Source organism: Monodon monoceros, unplaced genomic scaffold, assembly GCF_005190385.1.
Source record: "Monodon monoceros isolate NGI ecotype Baffin Bay Population unplaced genomic scaffold, NGI_Narwhal_1 Super_Scaffold_12, whole genome shotgun sequence".
NCBI lineage: Eukaryota > Metazoa > Chordata > Mammalia > Artiodactyla > Monodontidae > Monodon > Monodon monoceros.
Window position 1 is genome coordinate 113,606,440 of NW_021703768.1, and position 13,985 is coordinate 113,620,424.

The 13,985-nt window shown below is 35.4% G+C and overlaps 1 protein-coding gene across 2 annotated transcripts in view; it reads left to right on the forward strand.

The window, feature by feature from the left end:
- The window catches only part of SMAD5 (SMAD family member 5), a 46,130-nt gene that overhangs the window by 31,412 nt on the left and 733 nt on the right, over window positions 1-13,985 (forward strand). For both annotated transcript variants that reach the window (XM_029217683.1, XM_029217684.1), the window contains 2 exons: window positions 10,447-10,668; window positions 12,433-12,689. In XM_029217683.1, the coding sequence (XP_029073516.1) occupies window positions 10,447-10,668; window positions 12,433-12,689 (479 nt within the window). The remainder of the gene's footprint in view (window positions 1-10,446; window positions 10,669-12,432; window positions 12,690-13,985) is intronic.

Below are 13,985 nucleotides of genomic sequence, written 5' to 3' on the forward strand. Positions count from 1 at the left end.
TCACCAGCAGTGCAAAAGGGTTCCCTTTTCTCCATACCCTCTCCAGCATTTGTTGTTTGTAGATTTTCTGATGATGCCCATTCTAACTGGTGTGAGGTGATACGTCACTGTAGTTTTGATTTGCATTTCTCTGATAATAAGTGATGTTGAGCAGCTTTTCATGTGCTTCTTGGCTGTATGTCTTCTTTTTTTTTCTTTTATTTTTTAAATTAAAATTTTTTTTTAACATCTTTATTGCAGTATAATTGCTTTACAATGGTGTGTTAGCTTCTGCTTTATAACAAAGTGAATCAGCTATACATATACATATATCCCCATATCCCCTCTTCTTGTGTCTCCCTCCCTCCCTCTCTCCCTATCCCACCCCTCTAGGTGGTCACAAAGCACCGAGCTGATCTCCCTGTGCTATGTGGCTGCTTCCCACTAGCTATCTATCTTACATTTGGTAGTATATATAAGTCCATGCCACTCTCTCACTCTGTCCCAGCTTACCCTTCCCCCTCCGCCTGTCCTCAAGTCCATTCTTTACGTCTGCGTCTTTATTCCTGTCCTGCCCCTAGGTTCTTCAGAACCATTTTTTTTTAAATTCCATATATATGTGTTAGCATACTATATTTGTTTTTCTTTTTCTGACTTACTTCACTCTGTATGACAGACTCTAGGTCCATCCACCTCACTACAAATAATTCAATTTTGTTTCTTTTTTTGGCTGAGTAATATTCCATTGTATATATGTGGCACTCTTCTTTATCCATTTATCTGTCGATGGACACTTCCATGTCCTGGCTGTTGTAAATAGAGCTGCAGTGAACATTGTGGTACATGACTCTTTGAATTATGGTTTTCTCAGTGTATATGCCCAGTAGTGGGATTGCTGGGTCGTATGGTAGTTGTATTTTTAGTTTCTTAAGGAACCTCCATACTGTTCTCCATAGTGGTTGTATCAATTTACATTCCCACCAACAGTGCAAGAGGGTTCCCTTTTCTCCACACCCTCCCCAGCATTTACTGTTTGTAGATTTTCTGATGATGGCCATTCTGACTGGTGTGAGGTGATACCTCATTGTAGTTTTGATTTGCGTTTCTCTAATAATTAGTGATGTTGAACATTCTTTCATGTGTTTGTTGGCAGTCTGTATATCTTCTTTGGAGAAATGTCTGTTTAGGTCTTCTGCCCATTTTTGGATTGGGTTGTTTGTTTTTTTGATATTGAGCTGCATGAGCTGCTTGTAAATTTTGGAGATTAATCCTTTGTCAGTTGCTTCATTTGCAAATATTTTCTCCCATTCTGAGGGTTGTCTTTTCATCTTGTTTATGGTTTCCTTTGCTGTGCAAAACCTTTTAAGTTTCATTAGGTCCCAGTTGTTTATTTTTGTTTTTATTTCCATTTCTCTAGGAGGTGAGTCAAAAAAGATCTTGCTGTGATTTATGTCATAGAGTGTTCTGCCGATGTTTTCCTCTAAGAGTTTTAGTGTCTGGCCTTACATTTAGGTCTTTAATCCATTTTGAGTTTATTTTTGTGTATTGTGTTAGGGAGTGTTCTAATTTCCTTCTTTTACAGGTAGCTGTCCAGTTTTCCCAGCACCACTTATTGAAGAGGCTGTCTTTTCTCCATTGTATATTCTTGCCTCCTTTATCAGAAATAAGGTGACCATATATATGTGGGTTTTTCTCTGGGCTTTCTTTCCTGTTCCATTGATCTATATTTCTGTTTTTGTGCCAGTACCATACTCTCTTGATTACTGTGGCTTTGTAGTATAGTCTGAAGTCAGGGAGCCTTATTCCTCCAGCTCCGTTTTTCTTTCTCAAGACTGCTTTGGGTATTCGGGGTCTTTTGTGTTTCCATACAGATTGTGAAATTTTTTGTTCTAGTTCTGTGAAAAATGCCATTGGTAGTTTGATAGGGATTGCATTGAATCTGTTGATTGCTTTGGGTGGTAGAGTCATTTTCACAATATTGATTCTTCCAATCCAAGAACATGGTATATCTCTCCATCTGTTTATATCATCTTTAATATCTTTCATCAGTGTCTTATTGATTCCTTCTAGTGTATTTTTCATTTCAGCTATTGTATTGTTCATCTGTGTTTGTTTGTTCTTTAATTCTTCTAGGTCTTTGTTAAACATTTCTTGCATCTTCTCGATCTTTGCCTCCATTCCTTTTCCCAGGTCCTGGATCATCTTCACTATCATTATTCTGAATTCTTTCTCTGGAAGGTTGCCTATCTCCACTTCATTTAGTTGTTTTTCTGAGGTTTTATCTTGTTCCTTCATCTGGTACAAAGTCTTTGCCTTTTCATTTTGTCTGTCTTTCTGTGAGTGTGGTTTTCCTTCCACAGGCTGAAGAATTGTAGTTCTTCTTGCTTCTGTCTGCCTTCTGGTGGATGAGGCTATCAAAGAGGCTTGTGCAAGTTTCCTGATGGGAGGGACTGGTGGTGGGTAGAGCTGGGTGTTGCTCTGGTGGGCAGAGCTCAGTAACACTTTAATCTGCTTGTCTACTGATGGGTGGGGCTGGGTTCCCTCCCTGTTGGTTATTTAGCCTGAGGTGACCCAGCACTGGAGCCTACCTGGGTCTTTGGTGGGGCTAATGGTGGACTCTAGGAGGGCTCACACCTACGAGTACTTCCCAGCACTTCTGCTGCCAGTGTCCTTGTCCCCATGGTGAGCCACAGCCACCCCCCGCCTCTGCAGGACACCCTCCAACACTAGCAGGCAGGTCTGGTTCAGTCTCCCCTGGGGTCACTGCTCCTTCCCCTGGGTCCCGATGCGCACACTACTTTGTGTGTGCCCTCCAAGAGTGGAGTCTCTGTTTCCCCCAGTCCTGTCGAAGTCCTGCAATCAAATCCCACTAGCCATCAAAGTCTGATTCTCTAGGAATTCCTCCTCCCGTTGTCGGACCCCCAGGTTGGGAAGCCTGACATGGGGCTCAGAACCTTCACTCCAGTGGGTGGACTTCTGTGGTATAAGTGTTTTCCAGTTTGTGAGTCACCCACCCAGCAGTTATGAGATTTGATTTTACTGTGATTGCGCCCCTCCTACCGTCTCATTGTGGCTTCTCCTTTGTCTTTGGGTATGGGGTATCTTATTTGGTGAATTCCAGTGTCTTCCTGTCGATGATTGTTCAGCAGTTAGTTGTGATTCTGGTGCTCTCGCAAGAGGGAGTGAGCGCATGTCCTTGTACTCTGCCATCTTGAACCAGTAATAATTTATATACCATAAAATTTATCCATTTTAACTGTATGATTCGATGATTTTTAGTAAATGTGTAAAGTTTTACACCATCAGTGCAATCTAGTTTTGGAACATTTTCATAACCCTTTAAAAATATCCCTTGTGCCTGTTTGCAGTCTATCCCCTCCTTTCCCCAGCTCCAGGAACCTTCTAATCTGTTTTCTGTACCTGTAGATTTGCCTTTTCCGAACTTTTCATATAAATAGAATCACAAAATGTGTTGTTTTCAGGATTCATCCATGTTGCACCATGTATCAATAATGTTCTTTTTTATTGCTGAACAGTATTTTATTTTATGGATATACCACATTTTGTTTACCCATTTATCTGTCGATGGACATTTGAATTGTTTCTAGTTTTTGGCTAGCATGAACAATGCTGTAATCAACATTTGCAGATAGGTCTTTTTTTTTTTTTTCTGCGTCACAGGGTAAATTTAAGTGTTTACGAGAAACTACAAAATTACTGTAAAGTGAAAGCACCATTTTACATTTTTACCAGTACCATGTAAGGGTTCTAGTTTCTCCATATCCTCCTAAGACTTGTTATTATTTATCTTTTTGATTATAGTTATTCTGATGGGTGTGAAGTGGTGTCTCATTTGTTTTAATTTGTATTTCCCTAATGAGTAATGATTTTGAACATTTTTAACCTAGCCATTCATGTATCTTCTTTGGCTTATTTAAATCTTTTGCCTTATTTTTTTAATTGGGTTGTTTGTCTTATTGTTGAGTTGTAAGAGTGCTGTATATATTTTAGATAGAAGTCCTTTGTTTGTCTTATTATTGAGTTTTAAGAGTTCTGTATATATTTTGAATAGAAGTCCTTTTTCAGATATGTGATTTGCAAATATTTTCTCTCAGTCTGTGGATTGTCTTTTCATTTTCCTAATGGTGTCTTTTGAAGCACAAAAGTTTTTAATTTTGATGAAGTTATCAATTTTTTTCTGGATTATGCTTTTGGTGTTACATCTAAAAAATCTATGTCTATCCCAAGGTCATAAAAATTATTCTCCTTTGTGTTCTCCTAGAAGTTCTTTAGCTCTTATATTTATGTCTATGATTCATTTTGAGTTAAGGGTTTTGTATGTTAACGGTCTAAATTCATCTTTGCGCAAGTAGACATCCAGTTGGTTCTAGCACTATTTGTTGAAAAGAATGAAAAAAGTCATTCCTCTACTGAATTGTCTTGGCATCTTTTTCAGAAATCAGTTGACTATAAATTTAAGAGTTTATTTCAGGACTCTCAATTTTGTTCATTGATCTGTATGTCTGTACTCACCATCTTGATTACTAAAGTTTTATAGTAAGTTTTGAAAACAAGCAGTGTTAGTCCTCCAACTTTGTTCTTCTTTTTAAAAATTGTTTGGCAATTCTGCATTCTTTGCATATTTTCATATAATTTTAGTATCAGTTTGTCAATTTCTGTCCCCCACCAAAACTCTTCCTTGGACTTTGATAGAGGTCACATTGACTCTTTAAATCAACTTGGGGAGATTTGCTGTCCCCTTCTAGTACACAGACATGGAATGTCTCTCTTTTCTTTTCTTTTTAAATTTATTGCTAGGTGTGTGGAAGAATTTTTTAATTTCGAGTTTGGATTCTTCATTGGTAGATAGAAATAAAATTGATTGGATGAAGGCAGTCAAAAGGCACATACTTCCAGTTATAAGATAAATAAGTACTAGGGATATAACGTACAACATGATAAATGTAGTTAACACTGCTGTATGTTATATACGAAGCTGTTAAGAGAGTAAATCCTAAGAGTTCTCATCACTAGGAAAAAGTTTTTTTCTGTTTCTTTAATTTTGTGTCTATATGAGATGATGGGTGTTCACTAAATTGATTGTGATAATCGTTTCATGATGTATGTAAGACAGATCATTATGCTGTATACCTTAAACTTGCACAGTGCCATATGTCAATTGTATCTCAGTAAAACTGTATGAAAAAGACTTAAAAAAAGACTTGCGTCACCTGCATCTTTAATTGCTTTGCCAGTTTGAGCTGTAATTTTAGACATAATTTTTGCTACAAAGATTTAAAATATAAGAGCATTTTAACCACTCTAAAATTTAGAAGTAGGAACTTGAGACAAATTAGATTTTTCTAATAGAAATATTCTGAGCCTAAAGCCCTAAAGGAGAGTAAGGAAACCAATTAACTTTAATTTAAATAATCATGTCTTAAGTAGTGAATGAACCAAGTTCTATTGTTAAAGAACAACTGTATTAAATCCCTGAAAGGTTAGTTTCAAAATGGCATTAATGCAGTGGTTTCAGGTCTAACTAATGAAATAAATTTCTATTGGTCACTATAAAAAAATTTTTTTAATTAAAAACATACAGTTGATTTTTGTATATTAATCTTGTAACCTGAAATCTTGCTGAATTCATTTATTAGTTCTAGTGGTAGGTTTTTTGTGTGTGCATATGTGGATTCCTTAAGGTCTTTTAAATATAGGAGCATGTCATCCATGAATAAAGAATAGTATATTTTTTTCCTATCCAATCTGAATGCGTTTAACTTCTCCTCTCTTATTATTAAAGGGCATATATGAAAAACCTATAGCTATCATAATTAATGATAAAAAACTGAATTACTTTCCACCTATAATTGGGAGTAAGACAATGATGTCGGCTTTTATTACTTCTGTTCAGTATTGTTCTAGAGAGTCTATCCAGCAAATTGTTAGTTCTCTTCTATTCCTAGATTGAGAATTTTTATCATGAATGAATGTTGGATTTTGTCAAAAGCTTTTTCTGCATCTGCTGAGATGATCATGTGAGTTTGTTGTTCTTTTTTTCTAGTAATAAGGTGTATTACATGAATTGATTTTCTGATGTTAAACCAACCTTGTATTCCTAGGATAAAACCCATGTGGTCATGGTGTATAATCCTTTTTTATATATTGCTTGGCTAGGTTTACTAATATTTTGTTGAGTATTTTTGCTAGTATATTCATGAGGGATATTGGTCTGTAATTTTCTTGTGATGTCTTTGTTTGGTATTGTTGTCAGGTAATAATGGCCTCACGGAATGAGTTGGGAAGTGTTCCCTCCAATTTTTGGAAGAGTTTTTGAAGTATTAGTATTATTTCTTCTTTAAATATGTGGTAGAATTTACCAGTGAAGCCATTTCGGCTTGGACTTCTATTTGCAGGAAGATTTTAAATAATCGATTCAGTTTCTTTAGTTATTATATTGGTCTATTCAGAGTTTGTTTTTTCTTGAGTCAATTTTGGTAATTTGTGTCTTTCTGGGAATTTGTCCATTTCATCTAAATTATCTAATTTGACATAAAGTTTTTGGTAGTATCCTTTATAATCTCTCTAATTTCTGTAGGAGTTGGTAGTGAAGTATTAATTCCTGATTTTGGTAGTTTGTGTCATGTTCTTTTTTTCTCGTTGGTTTAGTTAAGGGATTGTCAATTTTGTTTACCTTATTTATTTATTTTTTTGCGGTACGCGGGCCTCACTGTTGTGGCCTCTCCTGTTGCGGAGCACAGGCTCCGGATGTGCAGGCTCAGCGGCCACGGCTCACGGGCCCAGCCGCTGTGCGGCATGTGGGATCTTCCCAGACCGGGGGCACGAACCCATGTCCCCTGCATCGGCAGGCAGACTCTCAACCACTGCGCCACCAGGGAAGCCCTTTGTTTATCTTTTGAATGACAACTTTTTCCTCTTCCATTGAATTCCACTCTAATCTTTATTTCCTTCATTTTTCTTGCTTTGAAGAATGCAAGTTTACTTTTAGTTTACTTTTCTTTTTGTAGTTTCTGAATCTTACATTATTAATTTGAGTTGTTTCTTTTCTAATATGGGTGTTAAAAACTATTTCTTTCCCTCTAATCACACTTTTAACTGCATCCCATAAATTTTTATTTTTGTTTGTCTTTATTTTTATTCAATTGAAAATATTTTAAAATTTCCGTTGTGGTTTCTTCTTTGACCCATGGATTATTTAGTAGCATGTTTATCAATTTCCAAATATTTCAAGATTTCCCAAATTTCTTTTTGTTGTTGATTCCTAATTTAATTCTGTTGTGTGCTTTGAACATATTTGGTATGATTTCAGTTCTTTAAATTTGTTGAGACTTGTTTTATGCTTGTTTTTGTATAGCCTGTGACCTAAGAATGGTTTCTAGATTATTAAAGAATTGTTAAGAAGAAGAAGAATATATGACAGATAGTACGTGGCCTGCAAAACCTAAGGTATTGCATCCCACTTGGTCATGGTGTATAATCCTTTTTATATGTTGCTGGATTTGCCCATTTGGGTGGGTAGAAAAGGTTTGCCAACCCTTGGCAAAACATATAGTCTCTTTTAGACAATACTCCATGTGCCTTTGAAAAAATTGTATTTTCTGATGTCGTAGGGTGTCATAGGATCTCTGGATTTCAGTTAGATGAAGCTGGTCAGTAGTGTTCAGATCATCTGTATCCTTGCTTATTTTCTTTCTAATTGTTCTATCAATTATTGAGAATGGGAGATTGAAGTCCCCAACTACTACCGTTGAATATTTATTTCCACTTCTAGTTCTGTTAGTTTTTGCTTCTTGTACTTTGGGGGCTCTGTTGTGTACAATTCAGTAGCATTGAGTACATCCACAGTATTCAGCAAACCATCACTCCTATCCATTTTCAGAACTTTTTCATCATTTCAAATAGAACTCTGTACCTATTAAATAATGACTCCCCATTCCCCCTCACCTTACCCCCTCGGTAACTACCATTCTATAGTTTACATTAGGATTCATTTTTTGTATTAACGTTCTTTGGGTTGTAACAAATGAATAATGACAGGTAGCCATCATTATATTATCATATAGAATAGTTTCACTTCCCTAAAAATCCTCTCTGCTCTGCCTGTTCATCCCTCCCTCTCTCCTAACCCCTGGCAACCACTGATCTTTTTATTGTCTCCATAGTTTTGCCTTTTCCAGATGTCTTGTAATCGGAATCTTACAGTATGTAGCCTTTTCAGATTGGCTTCTTCACTTAGTAATATACATTTAAGTCCCCCACCAACCATGTCTTTTCATGGCTTGATAGCTCATTTCTTTTTAGTGTTGAATAATATTCCATTGTCTGGTGTACCACAGTTTATTTATCCATTCACCTCTTGAAGGATATCTTGGTTGCTTTCAAGTTTTAACATTTATGAATAAAGCTTCTATAAACATCTCTCTGCAGTTTTTGTATGGGCATAAGTTTTTGACTCCTTTAGGTAAATACCGAGGAACACATTTGCTGGATTGTATGGTAAAAGTTTGTTTAGTTTTGTAAGAGGTCAACAGACTGTCTTCCAAAGTGGCTGTACCATTTTACATTCTCACCAGCAGTGAATGAGAGTTTCTGTTGCTCCTCATCTTCACCAAGATTTGGTGTTGTCAGTGCTTTGGATTTTGGTCATTCTAATGGTTGTGTAGTAGTGTCTCTTTGCAATTTTAATTTGCATTTTCCTGATGACATGTAATGTGGAGCATCTTTTTATATGTTTATTTGCCATGTGTATATCTTCTTCAGTGAGGTGTCTGTTCATGTCTTTGACGAGTTTTTCTCATTACCTTGTTCATTTTCTTGTTGAGTTTTAAGAGTTCTTTGTATATTTTGTGTAACAGTCCTTTAACCAAACGTGTCTTTTGCAAATATATTTTCCCATTCTGTGGCTTGTCTTCTCATTCTTTTGATGGTGCCTTTGTGTTGTATCTAAAAAGCCGTCACCCTATTCAAGGTCATCTAGATATTCTCCTCTGCTATCTTCTAGAGTTTTATAGTTTTGTATCATAGGTCTGTGATCCATTTTTGAGGTAATTTTCATGAATAGTGTAAGATATTGTGTCTAGATTCATTTTTTTGCCTGTGAATGTCAGTTGTTCTTATACTATTTGTTGGAAAGACTATCTTGTATCTATTATTGGGGAAGTAACCAAGATCCTTCATCAAAGATCAGTTAACTATATTTATGTGGATCTATTTCTGGGCTCTCTATTCTGTTCCTTTGATCTCTGTTCTTTTGCCAATACCACACTGTCTTGATTCCTGTAGCTTTATAGTGAGTCTTTAAGTTGGATAGTGTTAGTCTTCCAGTTTTGTTTTTCAATATTGTGTTGGTTGTTCTGGGTCTTTTGCCTCCTCATGTAAACTTTAGGATCAGTTTATCAATATCCACAAGATGATTTGTTGGGATTTTTATTGGGATTTCATTGACTCTGTAGGTCATGTTGGGAAGAACTGATATCTTAAGAATATAGAGGCTTCCTATACATGAACCTGGACTATATCTCTGTTTAGTTTTTCTTTGAATTCTTTCTTTAGAGTTTCATAGTTTCCTCATATAGATTTTATATCTATTTTGTTTGGTTTTTACCTAAATATTTCATTTTTTGAGTGCTGATATAAATGGTAATGAATTTTTCATTTCAAATTCTACTTGTTCATTGCTGGTATAGGAAGGTGATTGACTTTAGTATATTAACCTTACAACTTGCAGCCTTGCTATAAGTGCTTATCAGTTCTGGGAGTTTTTTTGTCAGTCATTTCAGACTTTCAGCATAGACAATCTTGTCGTTTGAGAACAGACAGTTTTATGTCTTCCTTCTCAATCTGTATACCTTTTATTTCCTTTTCTTGTCTTAGTGCCTTAGCTAGGATTTCCAGTGTGTTGTTGTAAAGGAGTGGTGAGCACAGCCTTGCCTTGTTACTGATCTTAGCAGAAAAGCTTCTAGTTTTTCACCATTAAGTATGACGTTAGCTGTAAGTTTTTTGTAAATGTTCCTTATCTCAAGTTGAAGAAGTTCCCCTCTATTCCTGGTTTGCTAAGAGCCTTACTTAGTTTTTTAGTTCAAATTTTTGTTTAAAATAATTTTACAGATACTGGTATAGTTAAGTCTTTCAGTTTGCTGAAACAGAGGTTTGTCATCTCAAATTTAAACCTGGATTAGATTCTGCTAGAAAAATAACTTAAAATGTGATGTTGCCTATCCGTGTATATGTATAATTTTGAAAATTGTTATGATCAAGGCATTTCTGATGTTTGTTTTTTTGAAAACAAACATACAAACAGACTGAAAGTCAGGAAGGACAGTGAGACTTAAGTGAAATATCTGAAAATTTTCTTTTTCATATAGTGCTTGGGTTGGGTTAAAGGAAACACAGAGTCTGGAGTTTCTGATAATCATTAAACATTTTTTCTGTCTGGTTTGTTCACAGATGTTCAGCCTGTTGCCTATGAAGAGCCCAAACATTGGTGTTCAATTGTCTACTATGAATTAAACAATCGTGTTGGGGAAGCTTTTCATGCATCTTCTACTAGTGTGTTAGTAGATGGATTCACAGACCCTTCAAATAACAAAAGTAGATTCTGCTTGGGATTGTTGTCAAATGTTAATCGTAATTCAACAATTGAAAACACCAGGCGACATATTGGAAAAGGTAATTTTGTCATTTTCCTACATTCAGTTGAATTCAGTCATTTGTTGTGCTTGCTATGTAGTCTGCATTGTGTAAGGTTCTGGGGCATACAAAGAAGCTTAAGGCATGGTCCTGCCCTCAAGTTGGAGATGTTGAAGAATGTATTAAGTAAAGACAGACTTCTTTTCTTTATCCTACCTATTTTTTCTTCATAGTACTTAGGGTCTGAAATCATACTATCCTGTGTTTATTTTTTTAATTTTCAGTCTTTTTGACTGAAATACAAGCTGTACAGAAATTTGCGTTGCTCACAACGATATCTTCAGCAACTAGAATGCTGCCTGGCTCATAGTACATACACAAGAAATATTTGTAGAATATATGAACGCTAGTGAAGGATTAAAATTTTTAAATTATGGTATTTGTGGAATATTTTGGGTTGATGACTTGAAAGAATTTCCATTATGTTAGAGGAGCAGGGTTACTGGTAGGATATCCAGTTTGAATGACGTAAGTCTTCAATGGCTTCACTGCCACTTCTCCCACCTTTTAAATTCAGGTAACAGGGTTTTATTTACAATTCATCCTGCAAGATAGTTGCCACAGCAAACAAGGAACTTTTCACACTGCAGTGAAATGTCTCATGCATCAAGTGGTCAGAAAGGAAACCTATCCCAGGTAGAGCTGTTTGCCTCTCTTTTAAGAAGTTTTGTTTTTACCACTTGCTACTTTTTGCTTCTTTGACTTGAGAAAGTCTTGGTCCAAATTAGGAACAAAAGGTAAATAACTTTAATTGTAATATGATTTCTTATAGAAGAGATTCAGAAAAATACTATGTCCAAAAATAAGTTGGAAAGAAAGTTTCCATTCTTTTTTGACAGAACTGTCAACTTGCCATGATTTTTTTAGGTAAAATGCCTCACTTCTATGCATTGAGTTTTCATTCTGCAGTAGAATAATTTAAGAGAAATCTACTTGGTGAATTCTTAAATTCTAGAATCATTTTCCTCTTTTTTCCCAGTATACAGTTCTAGGATCCTTTCTTCCACGGCTCATTTTTATTTGCCCAGAAGCAAAACTAGTTTTTAATGTCATAGCCTGAAACTAGTCTGTGACTCACATGTGTGTACTATGATGGTCTTTTTAGTACTATTTGCAGTAGAGAAAAGTTGGGAACAACTTCAGCTCTAGCTATATAATTTGAATTTTTAAATATTGAACATTCATATATTATTTATATATTTTTTAAATACCCAAAACATTTTTTTTAAAGGAAAGTAAAATACATCTGCCATTTAAAGGCTTTTCCTATGACCTGAAATTACATATGTGACTTAGGTTTTTTTGTTTTAAATGCTGCAGACCTTTCCATTAGCAAGAAGAGTGCAAAACTTTTTGCCAAACAACTATTCATGACAGTTGATAGCACTTAAGAATTCCTTTGAAAGGACTCATAAGGTGCTTTTTGGGGATTTTTTTTTTGCCATTGCTTTCTTTCATAGAGATGATAAATGATTGTTGGAAAAGGAAAAAAAAAAACCCTGAGAACTGATAACCTAATATGCTGCCAACTTGAGGCTTAAGTCTTAGTTATTTGAGGATGATTTTAGATTTAGGCACATTAACCTCTTGATTATCTTTGGCAGCATAAGGCCATCTAGTGGTAGCTTCTGTCTGAAGACTTGCTATAGTGTAGTAGTTATTCTTGGTTGCACCTCATACAACTTCCTCGATTTCATTATACTGCTTTGTTAAGTTTACTCTTGTAATGCCTGTCTTTTTAAGGTGTTCATCTGTACTATGTTGGTGGAGAGGTGTATGCAGAGTGCCTCAGTGACAGCAGCATATTTGTACAGAGTAGGAACTGCAACTTTCATCATGGCTTTCATCCTACCACCGTCTGTAAGATTCCCAGCAGCTGCAGCCTCAAAATTTTTAACAATCAGGAGTTTGCCCAGCTTCTGGCTCAGTCAGTCAACCATGGATTTGAGGCAGTATATGAGCTTACCAAAATGTGTACCATTCGAATGAGTTTTGTCAAGGTGAGTGGGTTGTGACCTGTAGCTTAATTTGAGTCACTGTAAATATGTATATTATATGTCTGTAGGTTATAATTTTAAAAAGTCTTTGTTAAATGAAAGGTAGTAACTATTTTTTACCTGATTTAATAGGTTTTTAAATAAAATTCTTGAATTTATAACTTAAACCACATGATTGGTCTAAGATTTTATTTTATAATCTAGACATTATAAAGTGCTCAATATTGATATTGAATAGGGGCTGAGTTTATAAAAGAATTTCAGTTAAAGGCTAAATTGCTAGAAAGCATTTAATATTAAAATTGCTTTTTAAGTTCCTTAGCTTCAGCAGTTTCAGTCATTATTGGATCCCATTAGGTTGATGTAAAGAATTCTTTACCATACTAAAATTATTTTCCTTGTTTTAAGCTCTGTTATTAAGGATTTGAAAAGATCAAAGAACTTTTCAAATTTATCATTTGCTCTTGGCCTAATTTTATTGGTATTCCAAATGATGGTGCATAAGCAAAATTTAGAAAGAATTTTGGTGTTATATTTCAGCAACCTGTCCTGTACCTGCTTGTTCCTTAAGGATTTAGCCAAAGAAGAGCAATTGTCAAATGCTCTGTGTACGTTTTTTTTCTTTTTGGCCCACAGCCCCACAGCCCAGTGTTTTCTTGCTATAGGCTTTGTTATAGGCCTGTTTATGCAGCAGTTTATCAATAGCCCTGAAGGCATTTCCCTTCCCTTCTATAGAAACATGGCTTTTGCATATTCAGTTTAGTCTCCCAGTCCACCCTCATCACAGCTGCTTACTTTTCCTGGGCCAGGACTACTGTAAGCAGTAAAGCAGAGAGCTAGTTAAATTCAGGCAAGTAGAAGTGAAAAAATTCTGTTTTACTCTTTGGAGTTTTAGGCTAAAGTGGTCCAGCTCAATTCATCCCAGTAATTTCCCATCTTAAAGGATAATGATATGTGACTGCCACTTTAATTACATTTGTATGCATTGATCAGATTTACAACGCCTTATCTGATGTTTAAAAAAAACCCTGAAAATCAAAAACTTTTTGTTTACAAAATCTGATGTGAACTTACATGAGGCTATATTTGAGTTTTATTTATCCCATTAAAAGAGAATATAGCTCACTGCAGGAATATTAATATTTTAATTATAAGGTATTTTACCATTATTAACTTCCTAAAAGTAAAAAAAAAAAAGAATTCTGAAACATATCTTGTTCCAAGGGTTTCTATTAAGGGATTATATGTTATTATAATGATGCAGCTGTTGTGTTGCTTTTAATTTCATGGTGAATGCTA